Source organism: Amblyomma maculatum, chromosome 1 (assembly GCF_055883805.1).
Source record: "Amblyomma maculatum isolate TAMU_Amacu chromosome 1, ASM5588380v1, whole genome shotgun sequence".
NCBI lineage: Eukaryota > Metazoa > Arthropoda > Arachnida > Ixodida > Ixodidae > Amblyomma > Amblyomma maculatum.
The window spans coordinates 41,192,192-41,212,855 of NC_139344.1; the positions used below are offsets into that span (position 1 = coordinate 41,192,192).

General features: G+C 46.8%; 1 protein-coding gene across 1 annotated transcript in view; it reads right to left on the bottom strand.

The window, feature by feature from the left end:
- Positions 1–20,664, bottom strand: part of CDase (neutral ceramidase) — an 88,858-nt gene that overhangs the window by 22,553 nt on the left and 45,641 nt on the right. Inside the window, exons 3-8 of the mRNA XM_084587996.1 lie at positions 17,672–17,851; positions 16,877–17,004; positions 7,272–7,349; positions 4,462–4,579; positions 3,457–3,579; positions 1,835–1,921 (exon numbers count right to left, since the gene is read on the bottom strand). Of these exons, the coding sequence (XP_084444122.1) occupies positions 1,835–1,921; positions 3,457–3,579; positions 4,462–4,579; positions 7,272–7,349; positions 16,877–17,004; positions 17,672–17,851 (714 nt within the window). The remainder of the gene's footprint in view (positions 1–1,834; positions 1,922–3,456; positions 3,580–4,461; positions 4,580–7,271; positions 7,350–16,876; positions 17,005–17,671; positions 17,852–20,664) is intronic.

Below are 20,664 nucleotides of genomic sequence, written 5' to 3' on the forward strand. Positions count from 1 at the left end.
AAGTGGCCGACGACCCGGCGTGCGCTCCGTGGCTGCCGCCCCTGCAGCGGCGGCGGCTATCGCAAGGGGCCAAGGTATACGGGCCGCCCAGTTTCCTCGTATGTACTGTACTAAGGCAGCGCAGTGTTTATTCGGGCGAGCCGCGAGTTTGTCAGCGCCTCGGGACACAGCACCTTGAAGGGCGCAGGAAACTGACAGTTGGCTGACCTGGCAACTATCGTCGGCAATGGCAAAAAAAAAAAAAAAAAGACTAAGCGCCTGTCGCCAGCCGTACACACCATGCGTCCTTTCTTGTTTAACTTTTGTTCCGCTGTTAAAATGCGCCCGAAACGTCGCTGTAAGGTTTTAGCAGCATTACTTTAATCTATTGGCACTGATTAGGAAAAATATGTGGTACATTCACAAATGAAATTGTCTCGTGGGGACGAATTGGGCGCGTTGGTAAACAGTGCATATTGAATGCTGACACACCGTGATGTTGACTATAGCGAGGCTTGTAGCATTGATGACGGGGCAGAGGTATATAAGACACAGAGTTGGTTTGTGTATACGGCGGCGCAGTGTTCATTGGAGCGAAACAGAGGGCCGTCAGAGCCTTGGAAGCAGAGGAGCAGTTACACAATGTAACTGACAGCTGGGTGAGGTGACAACTCTATTATTTATTACGATAACCACTGCGTTCTAAGTCCACGGAAGAAAGGACGCACGATACGTGCGCTGCCTCGCACTCGTTGCGATTTCTTGTGTAATTGTGCCCCGTGTTTTTAGTTATTGTGCGATAGTAAACGTAATATATGAAAAAAGAGGTTCAGTTTGCGTATTTCTCGCGGCTGTCCCGTACGATGCTGCTTACATATGTCAGCAACATCGTACGAGACAACTTCAGTACGCAAGCTTAACTTCACGTATATACATTCATATATAGCATTTTTACTGTTGCCATCGCTGATGAGTTTTCAAGCAGAGCTATAGCGTTTAGGCAGGATGACAGCTGAGTTGCGAGCACCTTACTGCGTTTACTGTAGCTTGTGACATATTTTACACGTGACATCCCTCAAAACTGAATAAATTACCGGCACCGGTACAGTTATCACGGTAGTGAATATCAAGAGGGTCAACATCTATACCACACAGCCAGTTCTGTTTCATCATATACCGAGCTTCATATAATTTGCATGATTTGTGCATACTGATGTTGAGGCTTGTGATGCGCTTAATGCTGGCAGTAAATAACGCACTCATCGGGCACGCCGCTGGGAACCGAATGCTAGCACATTAAGGAGCTAAGGCAAAACATTATACGAAATTTCGAGGTTGTAGAGAGACCCTCCGGTTCAAATTGAGCGAAAAACAGGATGAACAGGAGAGAGAGGCAGGTATCACGTCGTCCTGTCTGCTTCTCTCGTGCTCTTGTTTTGCGCGAACTTTTTATGAAGAATATCACAGCAACAAGTTTTACTTGTAGAGAGATAGAGCTGACTGGCTGCTGACTTCAACTCTTTTATATAGCCAAAATATAAGCTAGAGGCTCTAACATCACTCTAGGGAGCTTCGTGAGACAAGAGAGTGGCGGGCCCTCGGTTTTCAATCCCCTGATTAATAAACAAACAAACGAATAAACTATCAAGAGAGGTGACAGAGAAGTCAGCAAGCGCGGTAATATCTGTCTCGCAAAACTTGAGAAGGCGTCAAAATAACGTTATCAGAAAAAAACAACTTTGGCACCGGCTTTCGCCATTCTTTCCTCCACCTGACGGCAGCGCCATCTCGCACCGCACCACGCTTAGTGATAAGGGGAGAACACCACGGCTGTCCGCTCGCCGCTGAAACTCACCAATGCTTTCTGCAGCTGACGCTCGCCCAGAATTTTGGTACTTTCGAACATGTCCTTTCCCGGGCCAAAAGCGATGCACTTCTCAGTCTAGGAGAGAGAAGAGAAACACGGAATCACTGAAGTGGGGGCGCCTCGTCATGCTTGTCGAGCGGCAGAGCGGTTTCTGTAGCAGAAGTGATGACAGCTGCAATGCTGACAGGAGGCTGGAACTGAGCTAGTCGGTTCGGGATAGTAGTTTTAACAACCGCCGAAAGGGGATGGCAATACAAGAAGGGAGACACGAGGCATGAGGCTGATTTTTCATATTCCCGTTACGTCTAGACGTCCCCTTCCGGTTGTCACGAAAAGTGCGATGCTGCTCCACGATGCACGGAAGCACTTGGTCACACATAGAAAGCGGTCTACCAGCACGTGCACAGCTAGGGAGTTACTCATATCATGAACCAGTGTATTCAAAATTACAGTTTTAGTATTGAAAAAAAAAACTATACGCACAGTACATATACGAGAGGATATTTAGGAAGCGTATTCAGCCTAACATTACGACAGGCTTTTTTTTTTTTTTTTAACCTGTGAAGCACGTTATGACGATAGGGAACAATAAAAATCATACCAAGAGCCCGATTCTAGTGCGCTTTTCCAAATTGAGAGTGCCCCGCCACGGTGGCTCAGTGGTTATGGCGCTCGACTCGACTGCTGAACCTAAGGATGCGAGATGGAATTCCGTCTGCGGTGACCGCTTTTCTATGGAGGCGAAAAGCAAGGCGCCCGTGTGCTGTGCGATGTCTGCGCACGTTAACGAATCGTAGGTGGTGGAAATTTTCGGAGCCCTACACTACGGCGTCTCTCATAGCCTAGTCGATTTGGGAATTTAAACCCTAAAAACCAAAACAATCCAAGTAACAGTGTTTCGCGCTTCCTACATCGCTGGAAACCATTGTTCAAAGTGCCCGTGCGCCAGTACGCCACAGAGCGCTATTGAACTACAGATATTTCGTGAAGCTTGCCGTTGACGGCTTTATCTGCGGCGACAAACGACGTTAGAAACATTTACGCCATATGCAGGGCTGAAAGTCTGAAATTCTTCTTTATGTTTAAAAGCTGCACTTGGGATTATATTAGGGTTCTAGACAAAATGCGATCACGCAAGGTTCTTTATGATGCGCACAAATCATGGAACTCGGGCGCATTTGGTTTGGTTTTGTACGATATAGGTCTAACCTCTCAAAGTGACGTCAGCTATGAGGGATGTTATGATGTTATAATGCTCCGGATAATTTCGACCACCTCTGATTCTTTATAACGCGCACTAATTTAGCTTCCATCGGAAAGCTGTGGCCGCGACTGGGATAGAACCCGCGTCCTCGGGATCAGCAGTTGAGCATCCTAAGCCCTGAGTCAACGTGTCGGAGGCGCGGCCGCTTTTGTATTTCGCTTCCAGTGAAAATGCAGTCGCAACGGTCAGGCGTCGAGCTCGGGTAGTCGTGGACGTCGCATTTGCCGACCTCCACAGCATATAGCTCAGTTTTTGCTGTGATAACGAAATTGTACTGGACCATCCTGGAGTCCGGACTTGCAGTGTGAACGGAGCGACCAGTTCTGAGTGGCACAGTAGCGCTTACCCTTCCGTTGCAGGTGGATGTCTGGAAGTCGCATGGAAGTCCCGTGTCGATGCAGCGGGGCCCATTCAGGTTGGGCGACACGTCTCCTTCGTTGGACTGGGCGAAAGCGGCGATGAACGGACCCTGCATACCCGTCATTCGTGGTTTATACAAGACACCTGCGTGCGTTGCTTATGTTTTTTTTTTTTCTTAACTTCATTACGTTTACAAAAATGAGAATGAACGACGAACGATGACAAACCGCGAAAGAAAAATCTAGGTTAACGAACTGTGGCTCGGGATGAAGTTTATAACTATAAACACGTTCTGTGCTGCTTTTTTTAACAAAGGGTTATTCCGAGCGAAGACCGACAAGCCAATCTGTCTGCTTTCTGGAGAGCCAACACACTTCACGAACACGGCTGTGACCACGGCACTTCCCTCGCCCTCACTCAGCACTCTGCTGCAGCAGGCGCCTGGACCACAGGCGCCTGGTCGTCAGGGAAGCGGGTTCCTGGAAAGTTTTCTTTGAACCGGGCCGCCAGCGCTGACCGCAGATTGCTCGTGCAGCACTGCACGGCAAGGCAGCAGAGCCACGCGTGGGGCTCCCTGTATCATGCTCGCGCTTATGGATGCACGATAATGCCTCTAAGCTTATCTTTGTTTGAGATACATCAGGCTAAATAAGCCACATTGCCATCCACTTTTAATCTGCGATCACGGAGTCCACAGATGTGTTGACGCCATCAGCGAAGTGGCGAGTATGAATGAAGTGACGGGAAATAAAATGCTGCATCTCCAAACCAGACTACCTCGACCACAAACGCACCTTTCGCTCAGGAAATAACGCTAGCAGGTTAACAATGAGCCAAACGACGATCGATTTTTTAAAAAGGGTGAAAATTGGCCGAAGTTATCTTCGGTTTCCTTTCAACTGTCCCCGAGATGCAATATGACGTTCAAATCGCAAGGCGCTATACCTATGTCAGGACGGTAATCGCGACCGTGTTTTGCTACACATCGCACCTTTCCGGGAAGATTGTTGTTCATCTTGGCTTCAAACTTGAGCTCGGCGTATCCTTTGTTGTCACCGCTGATAAGCAGGTTGCTGTTGTTCATGCTCGTTGGGTGGACGGAAAACCAGCTGCAAATAGAGGAAGAGACGTCTGCAAGTCACTAGAGATACCTTTTAAATACTTAAATTACAAGGTGCGAGAAAATTTTGCGACAGGAGAGAGAGAAAAAAAAAACGCACGACCGCATTTCGTATTTGCTCTTCACATCTCCCAGCTCGCACACTTGCCAAAAGCAGCTGTCAACAGCGTGTCCATCGTGCTTAGGGCAGCCCATTACGCCGCCAATTTTTGCCTTTGGTGAACGCATTTAACGTTTTCATAAAGAGAATAAAAAACATGGGGGACCCTTAAAGGGCAACTCCGGAGGTGTTTTGACATTCAAATATTCAAATAAAAATTTTACTATAGATTCTCCTCCGTCCCGACGCATTCAACAAAATTTGGGCGCCGTACAATAATCCGTTCACGCGCAACACGGCTTTAAAATATGCTGTTTTCATGGCTTAAATTGAGATTATTTCTGCCGGCAACACTGAGTTTCTGACGTCACAAACAGTATACCGGCGTTACTGTCCACTTCCCACATTATTATGAAATTGCGAGGCTTATATTGAACTACTTCAGACATTTTATGCAATGCTTCATGATTTCCCTGCGTTATTTTCACCATCGAAAGCGCGTACGTGTGTTTTTCTAATACTGAGGGTGACGTCACCATTTCATCAAGTGGGACGTCGTTTTTGGCCGTGAAAGCAGCTTCGGTTTCGATTTTCTGTTTTTCCTTTTTAAAACACTTCTAATTGGAATTTCGAAAAACGGTTTTTTGTGTTGGAGTCAGGACGTGCCGAGGAATGTAATTGAACCAAAAACACAAAATGATGAAAAAACCACTGGAGTTGACCTTTAATCTCCGCCTTTAAGGGCATATGAGGTGATAGCGTAGGCGAGCAGCCGACATATAAAGCCCGTTCTAACCAAGCCGTATGAACGTGTTTGCGTAGCGTAGGTGCAGACAGTCCGACTCGGAATACAAGAGCACTGCTAGATTGATTCCTATCTCTCCTTCCTACCTGAAATGAGCCACCCGAGTTGACAGCTCCTCCCAGTTTTCTGATATCATGTAGTCTCGTGACGTCACACAAACCCCCGAAGGATCAGTGTCCGACCATGTCAACTGCCAGCTACCACGCCGGATTTTCTGGTGAGCGGGGCCTTTAACGCTATCTTGTTAAGAATCAAGACTTGCTACTCTCTGTGGCTCAAATGATTACCCTTGTTTGAAGACGCATGAAACTGTTTCTAACAATATTAACTTCATATAAATATAAATTGTCCGCACTGCGAAAATAGCGTACCCCTAAAAGATTAGTTACGGCTACGCGTGTTTAGATTCATGGTTCTCTCTCTCTCTTTCACACATACGCACGCACGCACGCACGCACGCACGCACGCACGCACGCACGCACACACACACACACACACACACACACACACACACACACACACACACACACACACACACACACACACACACACACACACACACACACACACACACACACACAAACATACACACGCACACACACACACACACACAACAAGCGAGATTTAGATTTTCTACTAAGCGCAACCATGCTGAATCCAATTTTTGTCTCTCACCCTCCCCCTCCCTCTCTCGCCTCTCCCTCCCTCCTCTCTCTCTCTCTCTCTCTCTCCTGTAACGCAGTGCAAGCAGCCTTCGCTTTTGTTTGGATGCACCGTAACTGTGTGTGTTGCCGAGACGTCTATTAAAACTTCCGTGCAACAGCGCCATGTCCAAGCTCTTTTTTATTTTTTTTTTTTTCATATCGCTTGCGAACGACTTCCCGGCTCAAAAGCGGCAGAAGGGAAAAATATTCTCGCAAATGGCGGCCATTACGCTTGCGCCAACGAAGCCGGGCATAGTTCTACACTATGGCGCCTCAAATTTACATTTTATCAAGGAACCGCGGCCTCCTGTAATTTGCTGCCCTTGGAGATTAGTAATTCGTCGTTACTGAGCCCATCGTCGTGACGATCGTGAACACTGATCGCAACCACAGTGCTTTACTTACGCTATAGAATTATTTCGTAACAACCTAGAACACGAAATTCGTTCATGCATTAATTGTTCACCTCTATATTTCTTTATTTCCGACTAATTTTGAGGCGTTAAAACCAGTGTCAAATTAATTTTAGTTCTTCCTACAGCAGGCGGCATTGAGCTTTAAGCGCAGTGAACCGTTTTCTCACCTGTAATGGGATGTGCCCGGCGTACTGTAAACTTTCATACCGTGTGATTGGCTTATTTCGCGCGAAGAAGTGGTGATTATGATTCCATACGCAATTTGTAGCAACCAATAAGGTAAGGCGTATTTTTGTTATTCGTGACCCAAATCTATTGGCACAATAAGGAGGCTGAGGGCACAAGAATGCAGGCGCTATGAGATGCAGAATTCCTGATTCACATACGCATCAATGAATCTGAAAACAAATTGTGTATATAATACCGATCTTATTTGAGTGATGTTGTCACCATCAAAAGCCACGAAAGAAGCCGGACCTCATCGGCCAGTAAAATGTTTCAAGTTTGTACCATTCAGTTAAAGATATACGCGCCATATAAGCTTCAACTGAATTAAATTGGGAACGAGGTTGGCAGAATTAAGATTCACTTGCTGTTTCTCGCTCAAGAACCCTGCACAGTACTGACAGAGGTTACATAGATCAGTAAATGCGTACTTTATCATTCCTATCGGGTTGTTCTGGAGGTCCGTGAACTTGAGGAGAAGCATCTTCGTGTCCGTGTTGTTTTTGTACCTGCATCATACAAAAAACAAAAAACAAAAGCGTTTAAGCGGAGGACTGAACAAGAAAAATGCGAAGTTTTAAAGCTTTCACGATCATGTTCCGCGCAGGAATCGACCAGCATGTAAAGGAGTACAGCTCGCTGCTTGGCGAAATAATACCGCCGTAAATATAAATAAAAACATAACAAAACGCTCAGTCAGGACAGGTACCGGGAATTCGGCAGGACGCCCGAGTTAAATATTGGTCCTACTTCAATTAGGCGTAACATTTCAGCAAGAATACATTCCATAAATTGCCTTTCGAAAATATTCACCACATACTCTTCCTATAGTTGCGCAAGAGTATAAGAGCGCATCTTTACCCTCCCCAATGCGTGTATACGGTCGTGACCAGGTTGAACAGTGCTCTACGGTGCAACAGAAGTGGAGTTTTAAACGAGGCACTGTGTTCCACTAATGAACAACGCTTGCACTGAAGAGCATCCATGTATACCTGACGCGTGAAAACAGCGCAAGTATGACATTTCACTCACATGGCGCTATACCGACGATAAGCCGCATTACTGTTTCGACTGACTAGCGCGCAAAGTCGGCTCAAGAAAAGCGTGGCTAGCTTCCAGAATGAACACGATCGAAATTCTTGAAATAGCGCCTGTTGGGCATATAATCCATTTGCTCTGTTCCTATCAAGTGCAGTAATTACCCCGATGCGCACATTTTGAAACAAAAATCAACGAGCGCACTTGTGTAGAATCACATGTGCATAGTGAAGACACAGCTACGTTTCTTCTCTTTGTGTCTTTTTTTAATCCATGAGCCAATAAACGTTCAGATTCTGGATAAAAATAGAAGCGCAGCAAACATTACAAACAACATTCAATGTCGCAATGCCGCATTGTCCTCCATGCGACTCTCTTCAATCACAACTCGAGCTACTGTCGGACCACGATGTACCTAATATTTTAAGGCATTGTTCTCCACATACATATTCGACAGCTGAATGACTGCGAGTACGCAACGTGCTCAAGCTCTACAGGGTGCGACGGGCTTCGATGGGAATGGCACTGCTTCAAGCAATTTACGAAAACGCCAGCTGTTCTGCTAGACTGCAGACGCATTTTATGATACGCAAGACTCGTAGCGGCGACCCGGCGCTTATACTTCTGAGTGACATTTCGTGGATTCTATTATCCCCCACGGCTATAAAGCTACGAGGGGCCCCCGTTCACTCTAAATTAATCCCCAGTCCCCCTCGTTACAGCACGCGTAAAGCCAGGTTGCAGACCTGGTTCGTAAAAATAATTCTTTTTTAAACAACAGGAGAATACAGCCTTTGTCGAAAGTGTAGAGCACAGGGAATCTGGTTTTGAGCCGTGCAGTGGCGCTGATTTATCATTAGTGGAGGTCCTTCCCATTGGAGGGGGTAAGATAACAAATTTTGCTTACCATCAATAGATTCGGAACACTAGAAATAAATTACAAGCCGCAGGAAGAGGCTGAGAAGCAGATCCCTTGGGCTCTACACTTCTGACAAAGACTGTACGTTTCCTTTAAAAAAAGACACGAAATAGCATACTTAGGATTTCTTACACGCAATAAAATTATTGGGCTGAAAATTTTCAAACAGCTCTCAAAAAAAAAAAAAAAGATGGCACAAACTTTACACCTTTTTTCTGTCTTTTTCGAAAAAAAAAAACATTATTTTTTTGTCGGCTTGCTTAACTGGAGCACAATAATCTTATTTTACTTGAGCCTTCTTCAATGCCCACTGCCCTGACTTGTGCACAAACGGAGATAAAGGCAAGTACCCACTTATCTCCGAAACTAAACGCACTGCTAACAACAGCGCCAACTTTCGTTAGCCTTCGCCCCTTCGCGTGTCTTGACCCAAAGCGTTCATACGAGGCCAAGACTTGCTGTACGCTGTGAAGCGCATAGAAAAGAAAAAGAAAACGGGCGCCTCGGGACAACCTTGAGTCGTCCAAGGTAAAGCAGACCAGGGACACGAGCGTTCGTTGTCTCCAGTGGTTTTACTCTCGACATTCGCGGCGTTTGCACGCACGCGGTGTTGCCTGGTGAACCACTCATTTCGTCACAGGCGTCAGCACTTCCTCTTCTTTTTTTTTTTTCCTTTGAGATAAAATATCGCGCGATCTGTGCATGCGTCCGTGCATGCGTGCGCACGGTGGGCACGAATGCTGAGCGCCGCGTGCGCTCGCGTGTGGCAGCATCTGAGCATTAATGAGATAAAGTACCTGAGCTCTGATAAAGTTCCCGGAATTTAAAGCGACTTGCGCAACGAATAGGACACCGCTCCGTATGCCGTATGCCGTATATGAAGCTATCGCCGTATACTGGCGACATCTTCAATAACCTGTGACATGAATTCTAGGCGTTCAACTCAGGCACATACTGCGTGCGCGCTCAGGCATTGTCCGCAACGCACACGCGGATAAATGGGACGTTCGAAAGCTGAGATGGCTGCACTACAGTGTGGCGGCATGCTGTAGAACGAGGTTCGTATGCAATAACATGATGCAACGCTCTTACAAACTTCCACTTTCAGGTCTTTTGACGGTACTCCAAGACTTTCAATTGTTCACAAAGCAAAGAACAACGGTAAGAGACCCCTTTCCCCAATGCGTAACGTTTCGAAAGGTTAAATGTTCTGTTATGGGATTGACACGTTTCATTTCTACAAAATGTTTTTTTTTTTTTTTCTCCTACATTTTTACTCCTCGCGAAGCACGTTCTTCAGGCCTCTCAAACTAGTGCTCCATTTTCCGTCTGCGTTCAGAGTTCATGCAGTCGAGCTGCTGCTCTTTCCTGCAGGCTTACAGATTGGAAGACAAAGAGACGGTACCAAAGTGACATCACGCTTACGGGCGCTGCACGCATCTGCTCAGAGGCGCATGTGGTCAGGAGAGCGCAGCGTCAAGGATCATCGCATCAGTTACGGATCCTATGGTGGTATATCCGTGCAGGGAGGGCAACGAGTGAAGGCGATCAGTGAAGCTTGCAGTAAAAAAAAAAAAAAAAAAAAAAAAAAAAAAAAAGTGAGAGAAGCGCCTTGCGGACGTGCATATATGGCCGTCCAATGACATAACGCGCTTGCCGATTTCTCGCGGGCCGCGTGGCTCGTAACCCGAAGAGCCCAGCCGCTATTTTAGAAAGCCACGCTCGGGCTCCATTCGCGCTCACGCGCGTCGCATTCGCGGCTATAAATGTAAGCGCGGACAACCGGCCCCGCACAGGGAAACAAAAGCGCGCCGTCACGTATGCGGCGCCGAGTGCGCGGACATGGGCGTCCGCCGTCGGAAATTGTGGCCCGGAGAGGCGGGACGAGATTTTGTTGTCTTCCTGTTGAATTGCTCATGACGCTGATTATGGACAACAGCGGAGGCCACATTTCGCTATCGCGTCTCGCTTAAGGGAAACAATGGCGGCCAAGCGTGGCGCGAGGCCCGATCATCGCGGGAAAAGAAATACGCCACTGCACAGCACCATCCAACTCTGCGCAACGGCGTGCACGAGCGCCGCTGAGCGGCGCGTGCGCTCGCGTATCGACAACTTGCTCTTGTCGAAAACGCGAGCAAATATATCACGTATATTGTGTTGTCGACCGGCCACACGAGAGGGGCGCATTGATTTCGGCAGGAAACCGAAAGTAAGTGAGGCGTACGCCACTTCCCCCACGATTCCCCGATTCAGAACGCAGCAAAACATGCGAAACTAAGCGCGACTTCAGGAACCGAAGGCAAACTGATAAGACGACCAGCGCTATTGAAGCAAAGGCGACGTTGCGGGCGCCTACGTCGGTGCGACTGCATTTGATTAACGTTCGACACCGGGCTGGCTGCCTTTAATCGTAACGCAGGTTGCAATGCGTGTGTTCGAGAGCATGAAAATGTATTATGCCGTTGTCCGTATCAGACTTTATGAAATCTTAAAAATGTCTGAAGCCTTCACTGAAGTTTTGCGCATGTAAACAGCACTAATGCTTAGTAGCGTTTGATCGTCGCAGTAATGCGTGCACTGCACTCCCAGGCAACTTTGTCTACGCATCGGAAGGTGTGCTCGCGAGACGGCAGTATCCAGCATAGTTGAAACATTTCAACGCTGCACTGCAGGCCAACAACAACGAAATAGTAAAAAAAAAAAAAAAGCCGCCCTCGAGCACCACGATGAAACTCGAGTCTCGTGCGCAACAGCCACCAGAGTGACTGCGTACAATGACTCGCTGGTACACGTCGAAGTTGAAGAAGGTTAAAAATCGTGTACGTGTTTATAAGCCCGGGCCTCAGCACCAGGTTTTTCTACCACCTTGATACGCATGCAGGATCTCACCAGTTAATCTTGCAACATTTACTATCCTGAACAGATCATACACCTAGAGTAAACAGCGTATACAGTATAGGTACCCGCGAAATATATATTATTTCGTCTTTTGCATCTCAGGACGATGAGATATGTACAGGCCGCATCAAAAACTGTATGGCCACCACAAAATGCACATTTAAGCCATAGAATGATAAATTTAAGACCCCCCCATACCTGAATATCTTTTTATAGGGTAGCAGAGGAATCATTCTCTTCCGTGAGAACCTGAATAACAATAGGAATCTTAAATGCCAAAACATATACTGCTAAAAAACAGATGCTGTGACTTTTGAAGCGTCCTGCACGTCCAAACGGGTTCTTGACATAATTCACCTTGTTTGACCTTAACTTAGGGTGAGACGACGGCCGCTGCGCGGAAAGAAAAAAAGAAGGGGCCACGGCAGTTTGCCTGCTGTTGTACGCGCTGTTAAAATTCTGGACAACCCTCCGCAGAGGCTTATGGCTACGGCACTGAGCTGCTGAGCGCAAGATTGCGAGATGGAATCCCGGCCGCGTCGGCCGCATTTTAAATGAGGCAATTGATTGATTGAAACCTTTACTGAGTGCATGGGAATTCTCCGAGTTGTGGGTGGTCCGCCTATTCTGGCAGCCCAGTGGCCTCGAAAAAGAAACAAAAAGGCGCTTTGTACAGTGCGAAGTGAGTGCATATACGTTAAGGAACCCAGTGCAGATGGTCGAACTTAATGAGAAGCCCTCGACAAAGCAGTATCACGTAGGCAATGTATCGTTTTGTAATGTCAAGCTCCAACGTACTACCATGCCATTATTTACTATGGGCCGTATGAATATACGAAAGGAGCATAGGGCGAAATTACGATAAAGATGCGCAATACGTCCTAAGCATCGTGGTGAGCCACGGCAGACTAAGAAGCGGAACTCTTAGATCGACGCCTACAGCTAACATGCGCTGCTGTAAGGTTGGTTCTGTACAGGGTCGTCCACTTCTAGCTGTAACACTGTCACTGCTTTCAAAGCAACATCGCGTCCGAAGCTGGCACATATCGAAACAAAGCGCTACATGCATGGATAGAGACCTGGAGGTGCTGCTTCGCATGACATGCCACTTGGCTTTATTACATAGCTGGCTCAGACGCAATGGTCCATTGAAAGGAGTGTTACAGCTAGATGTGGATGACCCTGTACATTTAAACGGGTTCCACTTTCTCCATCGTACGTAGGCGGACATGTTAAAGTGCGGGGCTCGGTTATCTCCTGTTCAGTAAGAATTCTGTGGTACTGTTGGCAACGTCGCACTCGCAAACCAACATAAAGAAGGCTGGGACGAACTTGACACGGCGAAACGGGGCGATATGACTGTGGTCTTGTAAGCAGCACAAAAAAAATCCTTATCAGTCAAATTGTTGCTCCCCTTTTATAGCCAACTAAACAAACGGCAGCGTTGGGGACAAATGGGCTAGGTCTTTACCCGCATTTATTTTCATCGGAGGGTAATAATTAAAATTCCACGGGCGGCCGTAAGACTCCTAAATAGATCCACAGTTTTCATTAAGGGCTGGAGAGAACGAGACATTTAATTTTCCGAAGAGTTCTTTTGTAGCTCTTTATACAAAAAAGAGACAGTGGGGGACATTCTGGTAAGTATGCATGTATGGATAATTAAAGTGTCTTGTATATTCGGAAATATGTTAAGTGAAAGTAACATGTTAATTTTCTCAAACCTCAGTGCCATGACATACTTTGAACAGAGCAGAAACATGAGCTGCATAGGTTGCACCTTTACGACTTATATTAGGTCTAGCTGTTCTCCAGTTTCGCATCTATACTCTTCTTTTATAAGTGGGCATGGTTGCACGCTAGTCTTTCACTTCCACGTGTTGCGGTATTTAAGTGTAACACAGCCTTTGATAAATACGTATGAATGACTTACGCATAATGGAGCAGCAATTACTAAGGGTTACCGCTTTTATTTTTTATGCAAGGCTGGATATATTGGCATTGATGCGAAAACTTTGTGAAAGATATTTAATATCTAGATACGCGGCAGCAGGAAAAGCTCATTCTCGACGGGGAAGCCGAGCTTAAATGAAAGCGTCCGTCGTGCCTATATACAGCATGCTGAAATTTAAGTCGTGTAAATATCCCTAGGTATGCTTCACAGCCTGCAGCTAAAGATAAATTAGATTTATTCTCACTTTATAAGTATGCTAAAGGGTTCTGGGTGTGCCGTACAGGCGCCTCGCTGAAGCATTCCACAGGTAATTGTCAAAAAATGAGCTGGTCACTGGCAAAGGCCAAGGCGGGCTTCTTGGAGAGGCTGACGTGCTTCTTCCCCAACCAGGAGGCACAAAGTGTCGTGTGCCTGGCTTGATCTCAAAGCCAACGTACGGACTTTACTTGAGCCTATAACTGTACTTGGGCAGTGCCGGGGCACAAACACTGGGTACTGTGACACCGTTGGCTGTGCAAGATATTCTAGGATGTGTCATCAGACGGATGTTGGTGAAGAACAATGGCAAAAAAGAATTATTTTAATTTATTTGTTGTGTGTGTGTGTGTGTGTGTGTGTGTGTGTGTGTGTGTGTGTGTGTGTGTGTGTGTGTGTGTGTGTGTGTGTGCGTGCGTGCGTGCGTGCGTGCGTGCGTGCGTGCGTGCGTGCGTGCGTGCGTGCGTGCGTGCGTGCGTGCGTGCGTGCGTGCGTGCGTGTGTGTGTGTGTGTGTGTGTGTGTGTGTGTGTGTGTGTGTGTGTGTGTGTGTGTGTGTGTGTGTGTGTGTGTGTGTGTGTGTGTGTGTGTGTGTGTGTGTGTGTGTGTGTGTGTGTGTGTGTGTGTGTGTGTGTGTGTGTGTGTGTGTGTGTGTGTGTGTGTGTGTGTGTGTGTGTGTGTGTGTGTGTGTGTGTGTGTGTGTGTGTGTGTGTGTGTGTGTGTGTGTGTGTGTGTGTGTGTGTGTGTGTGTGTGTGTGTGTGTGTGTGTGTGTGTGTGTGTGTGTGTGTGTGTGTGTGTGTGTGTGTGTGTGTGTGTGTGTGTGTGTGTGTGTGTGTGTGTGTGTGTGTGTGTGTGTGTGTGTGTGTGTGTGTGTGTGTGTGTGTGTGTGTGTGTGTGTGTGTGTGTGTGTGTGTGTGTGTGTGTGTGTGTGTGTGTGTGTGTGTGTGTGTGTGTGTGTGTGTGTGTGTGTGTGTGTGTGTGTGTGTGTGTGTGTGTGTGTGTGTGTGTGTGTGTGTGTGTGTGTGTGTGTGTGTGTGTGTGTGTGTGTGTGTGTGTGTGTGTGTGTGTGTGTGTGTGTGTGTGTGTGTGTGTGTGTGTGTGTGTGTGTGTGTGTGTGTGTGTGTGTGTGTGTGTGTGTGTGTGTGTGTGTGTGTGTGTGTGTGTGTGTGTGTGTGTGTGTGTGTGTGTGTGTGTGTGTGTGTGTGTGTGTGTGTGTGTGTGTGTGTGTGTGTGTGTGTGTGTGTGTGTGTGTGTGTGTGTGTGTGTGTGTGTGTGTGTGTGTGTGTGTGTGTGTGTGTGTGTGTGTGTGTGTGTGTGTGTGTGTGTGTGTGTGTGTGTGGAGGGGGGGGGTATTTAAGCTCCACCTACTAAGCAGCAGTTTTTTGGTGGGGTTTGGTATTTCTACAAATCTTTGTTTAAATAGACTATGCTCTTTAAAAGTATACTCGTTTCTGCAAGTGAACGTAATTGCGAGTGCACTACGTAACTGATCTGTCAAGGTGGTGAATACTGGAACATGTCCAATAAGCCTTGAATTGATTTATGAGGCACTTTTAATCGGATTGCCAAGTCTGCTGTTACCCTGTTTCCTATGTCATGCATTCCGGAAGACTGGTACCTGTCATGTGTGCACAGAATTTTAGTAAAGAGTGGCTGCAGGACCTAGACCGGCTACTGGAAAATGCAAACTAATACCCTTTGCACAGTTTAACAGTCGTGGGAACTCCTTATGTAGTTCATGAGACTGTCACAAGAAAACATCGCTCAGATTAAACTGGAACCGAAGTCTGCTCTTGTCAATTGGAACAATTGTAGGAGCACAGTTGGGTTCTTGGAGGAAGGAAGGGGTTCTTGAAGGAGGATGCTTCCCGCGAACATCCATTCTTCGAGCGGCCGTGGTTGCTTCCTCCATGTTGATGCTGGTCTGGCCGAAAGCCAGAATTGAACGTACTTTCAGTTAACTTAACATTGCCAGATATGAACAGGGATACGTATAAGCACGCAGATGACGAAGCCGTTCTAACTGCCAGACTCGAAAAGCAGAGTAAATGCCGCTCAAATCACGAACTTCTCGCAAACGTAATAAAAAATATCGCAACGATATGAAGGTGTACGAAATGACCAGTTTTGGAACTCTGCTTAGAACGTCTCTAAGCGAAAGCAGTTGCCCGCAGACTGCTCTACAAATCGAGATTAAGAAGTCAAATTCCTTATGCGATCAAATGTACCTGCATGCTCAACAGTTTATAGTCAGGAAGAAAAGAAGTGTTTTTGAAACTTCAATTACAGCCTATAGAAGGCAGGCTGAATATTCCTGAGACTGAAATTATTCGTAGTCCGAAGTTTCGAGTCGTAAGAGGAATATATTCATAGTATTATTTACATTTCTTTTTCCTTATAAATCTGCCGTTGTGGGTGAGTAGCAAAAGCGCTCCACTGCTGAATTCAAGTACTCAGGATCAAATCCCGGCCGTGGTGGTCGGTTTTAATTGGAGGCTAAAAGACAGGCGCCCGCGTGTACTGCGCGATGTCCATGCACCTTAAAGACCACCAGGTGGTCGAAACGGTTGAAATTCCCGAGCCCTCTCCTCTACGGCGTCCCTCATGGCCTGAGTCACTTTGGAACTTTAAAACCGTATAAACCAAACCAAACGCTGTTTACAGACTGAGTAGCAAAATAAAATGCTTAAAGATGTCTTTTTAATGCAAATATTGAATGTAGCGGTTTTTAGCGGCTTTTGAGGCTTCCTGTAACGGGTTTTCTATTTTTGAGTTGGCAACACTGACTTGCAGGTCGGTTGCGCCGCGCGCAGCCCATCTGTATGGGATTCGACTCGGGCTATAATGAGCGTGTAGCGCGTATCAACGTTTTGGAGCGCTATGTCACCATACTCCGGTGACTTCATGCGCTTCAACCTCAGTTGAACATGACCGCACACTAAGGTGGACGAAGTCAAATGAGGTTACACTCACTTGGCCTTTTCCTCGGGCGGGTTGGCTTCGTAAGCACTCGGGCTGCGGTTGATGTTGGAGTGCAGAAGCTCGCCCTCATTCCAGTAGATGTAGCCCCTCCGGAAGTTCTCGTGCGCCTGGTCGATGCTCTGCAAAAACGAGCCACGCTGATTTTAACAGGGATGTGATGGTGCCTTCAGGCTACATGCAGCTGTGTAGGCTACCGTTAAAGTTTTCATCTTACGTCGTGATAATTGACCGCAAGATACACGCTGCTTCGTGAAACCTGTATTAAGTGGGAGGCACAATTGTGCATACAGCATCCTCTTCTGTTTCTACTGAATTTGCGAAAAACCAAACGTCGGGCATCACTTCACTAATTGAAGATGATCCTTACAGGCATATGCTTAGTATGCGGTCAAATGCGGATACATTTGTTCGGATTCCCCAAATTCAATTTTCTCGGCTTAAAAGAGCCCCTACACATAATTATCTTCAATGTTGGCAGCAGGAGTAATGAACGGCAAAAAAATCGTGGGTTGCCGGAAAGCATATGAGATCTCGTTCCGTTAGATGCTGCGGATAACGTACGATTCCCAACCTAACTACCAGCTGTCGTTAGCGTCATGCCATTATGGTTCAATACCGCATTGTTTGCCAAGCCACCTACTGGCGTGGGAGCTGCCATTCAGAAAGCGGAGATTGCATTCGCGCAAGAAATCATACGGACAAAGCAAGGACAGAGGAAGCAGAATCATGAACAAGACAGCGCAGAAATATGCGTGCGATGTGTCCTCACGCGTGGAGAGTACGCACCCGACATATGCCGTCGATTTGGACGTTGGCCACCTGGCGGATGAAGCCCTGGGTGTGGATGTTGTAGAGGAGGTACTGCATGAAGCCGCCCACGGACGCGTGCGTGTGGGTCGCTGTGAGCAGCACGTTGTTCTCGCCGTACGTGGTTGGACCGTACTTGCCTTGCAGGCGCTTCACCACCTGCGACAGCGAGAAAGCACAGCCGCCATCCGTCACAATCATTGCCAAGAAGCTTAGGAGCACCCTACATGACGCTCATTTATCTGTCAAGAGCAGAGACATATATAGCAGGCGTCCGACCTAAATCGGACTGCTACCAAACTTTCAAAAAAGGAGTGCCCCAGCGAAACCAACTGAAGGCGACTGCTTTCAAGAGTCGTGCCGCCTAGTCCGCAGCATTTTTCGTCCTTCAAATGTATTAATTAGTAAAGTAATTAGTAAATGTTTAATTATAGATTTCAAGAACAAAGTGTCAATAAAGAGGTTGTAAATAGTCTTGAAAAACTGCTGACGAAAATATCTGCGCCTAAATAGTTTTGTTTACTGGCCTTAAAGGATAAGTAACACAATCAAAAATCTTCCACGTGAAGTCGGTGCTATTTGATCACCCCAAGGTGAATATCATAGAGATCAAACTCCGCTCTTCTCCGGACCGCTCTCGCTGGTGGAGCGTTGCATGTGCGCTGAGCGAAAGATATGAACCACCAGCTGGTCACGCGGGAGTTTTTTTTAAAGACCAGCAAATAAAGCTCCGTAAAGGGTACCCTGGTGCAAACACTGTAGCCATTAAACTGTTTTCCAAGACCCTTTGACACACTATTCCTCAAGCCAATAACGAAAAATTTAGCTAATTAGTATACTCATTATATAATTACACCACGCGACTATCAACAGCCAACAGTTGATTTCACTAGGCAGGAGACTGCATATTTTAAAAAAGAAAAAAGAAACTTTGTTACATTTAACTGGACACTGTATATAACGTTCATCACGGCTACCTGCGAGGCAGTGTAGTTTTCATAAGGCTACATTCACGAATGCAAGGCCGAGTTCTAGACTCTGGACTGCAACAACATAGAGTATGATACCAGTGCTTGATCCAAAACAAATCTCAAGTGACAATGTGTGCAGGTTGGGTCACTCTTGCGTTCTGCGGCTTGCCCAGCGCCAAAAGGAAGCTCATCACGCAGAAGCCATACTGCTTGTCTCTGTCACTGCATGCTGTTACCAACGCGAAAGTTGTATGCGTTTTTACAGGATCTAAAACTGCGATACTATATTTTGCATGGCCTGCGTGCCCAAAATTCTTTCGCGTGAATAAGTTTTTCTGTCTGTCTGGGTCAGCGCTCTCATTCTGCCATCCGAAGCCTGCCGCTGCACGAGCCGCAAGAACTACGCGCTCACGTGTTCCCGATATGTGTGTGGTCCACCTGTGCGTATTTGGTAGGTGTTTTTCCAAAGCGATCGGAACTAATGCTCCAATAATGAGCCACGTCTGTAATTCATGGTAGCTTTTGGACACCGTATCCGGTTCGCCGGCGTTATCAGAGCAAAACAATTAAACTCCATTGACGATGCAACTATTACAAGCAGCGTCTTTTAACTTTCGTTCAGTTTGTGAATCCCAAAACTCCGCTATGGTTAGGCTTCGGTCTTCATGCTGCAACACTAACTGCAACACCGACCTGGGCCATAAAAATACGGCACTGTTTTGCCGTTTTGCCTCTGGGCAAACTTGGCACAGAGCGACCTGTCTCGTCTCTTATTCTGGCACTGGGCGCTTTCTTCGCGTAATGGTCTTCTAAAGGCAGACATCCAAAATATGATGCGCACATTACTGCGAACCCTTTCGTTCGACGATCAAACAAGGCTAGCTGGCAGGAATGTTTAGTGGGGATTTGCTCATCCTGTTACATGGCAATGTTATAGTACCTATAGCACTGTCACGAACCGACTCATTCTCATGACTTCTCGTGCAGCGAGGGCTCTCTGGAACAACTGCTGGCAGAGCGCGGAACGTTTAATTGAGAGGAAATGGCCCACTAAAGGGAAAGAAAACCAATTACCAGTCGATCATTAAGATTCATGCCGAATATACGCGTGAGCGTTTGTTTTCTACAGTAGTGTACATGCCATGGTTAAGTTGTCGCGTATATGCAAAAACATGACAAATACATTAATGCTCGTTTCGGCATCATTTACTGTGCTGTGACAATTTTCTCTTCGGAGACCTTCCACCAATTAGGGCCCAGCCGTTTCACCTGCCAACTAATACCTGCGAGAAGCATGCTGGCGTTTGTTTTGAGGCTGCGACGCTTCAAACGAATACCTCCTACCAGTCAGAGCCAGGTCATGCTACCTGCCAACCACCACCTGCCAAAGGCATATGTTCGGGATGTTTGGAGGCTGCAAGGCTTCAAACGGGGGTGCAAGGGTCCTGGTGTTTGTCACCTTCCAGAGGCTTTTGTGACTTTTTCAGACGGCGAGGCTTAAAACTGTCGACGCTGACGCGACCGACAATTTTTCGTGACACTGGGGTGCAAAAGCTCTCGCTTAAAAGCCTGCCAGATGCGTGCTTATGATTTTTTTAAGGCTGCGAGACGTAAACGATAAACGCCAACAATACCACCGGAAAATTTGTTTCTCCAGATGGGGGTGCTGACGCTCGCGTGTTAAAATATGTCTTGTGCACACTGAAGTGCCGAATTTAGCTAGCGTTAACTGAATACATTGTAAGATATTTACTAGGACATGATGTTGGCCTGCTTTTCTTAATTATATGTAGAGCGTACGTACAAGCGCAAAACTTTATTTTATATGCGTACAGGGCTGTCAACTCTTACAGCGAACACGCGAGTAGGTGGTCCCTATCTCCAAAACGCCCTTGCATGCAACCTATAGCCTCGCATGGAAACAAAATGGAGCACGCACAGAGGGACCCAGAGGCGGTGCTTCGCCTGCACATGGCACTAAGCTTCTACATGTGGCCGGGA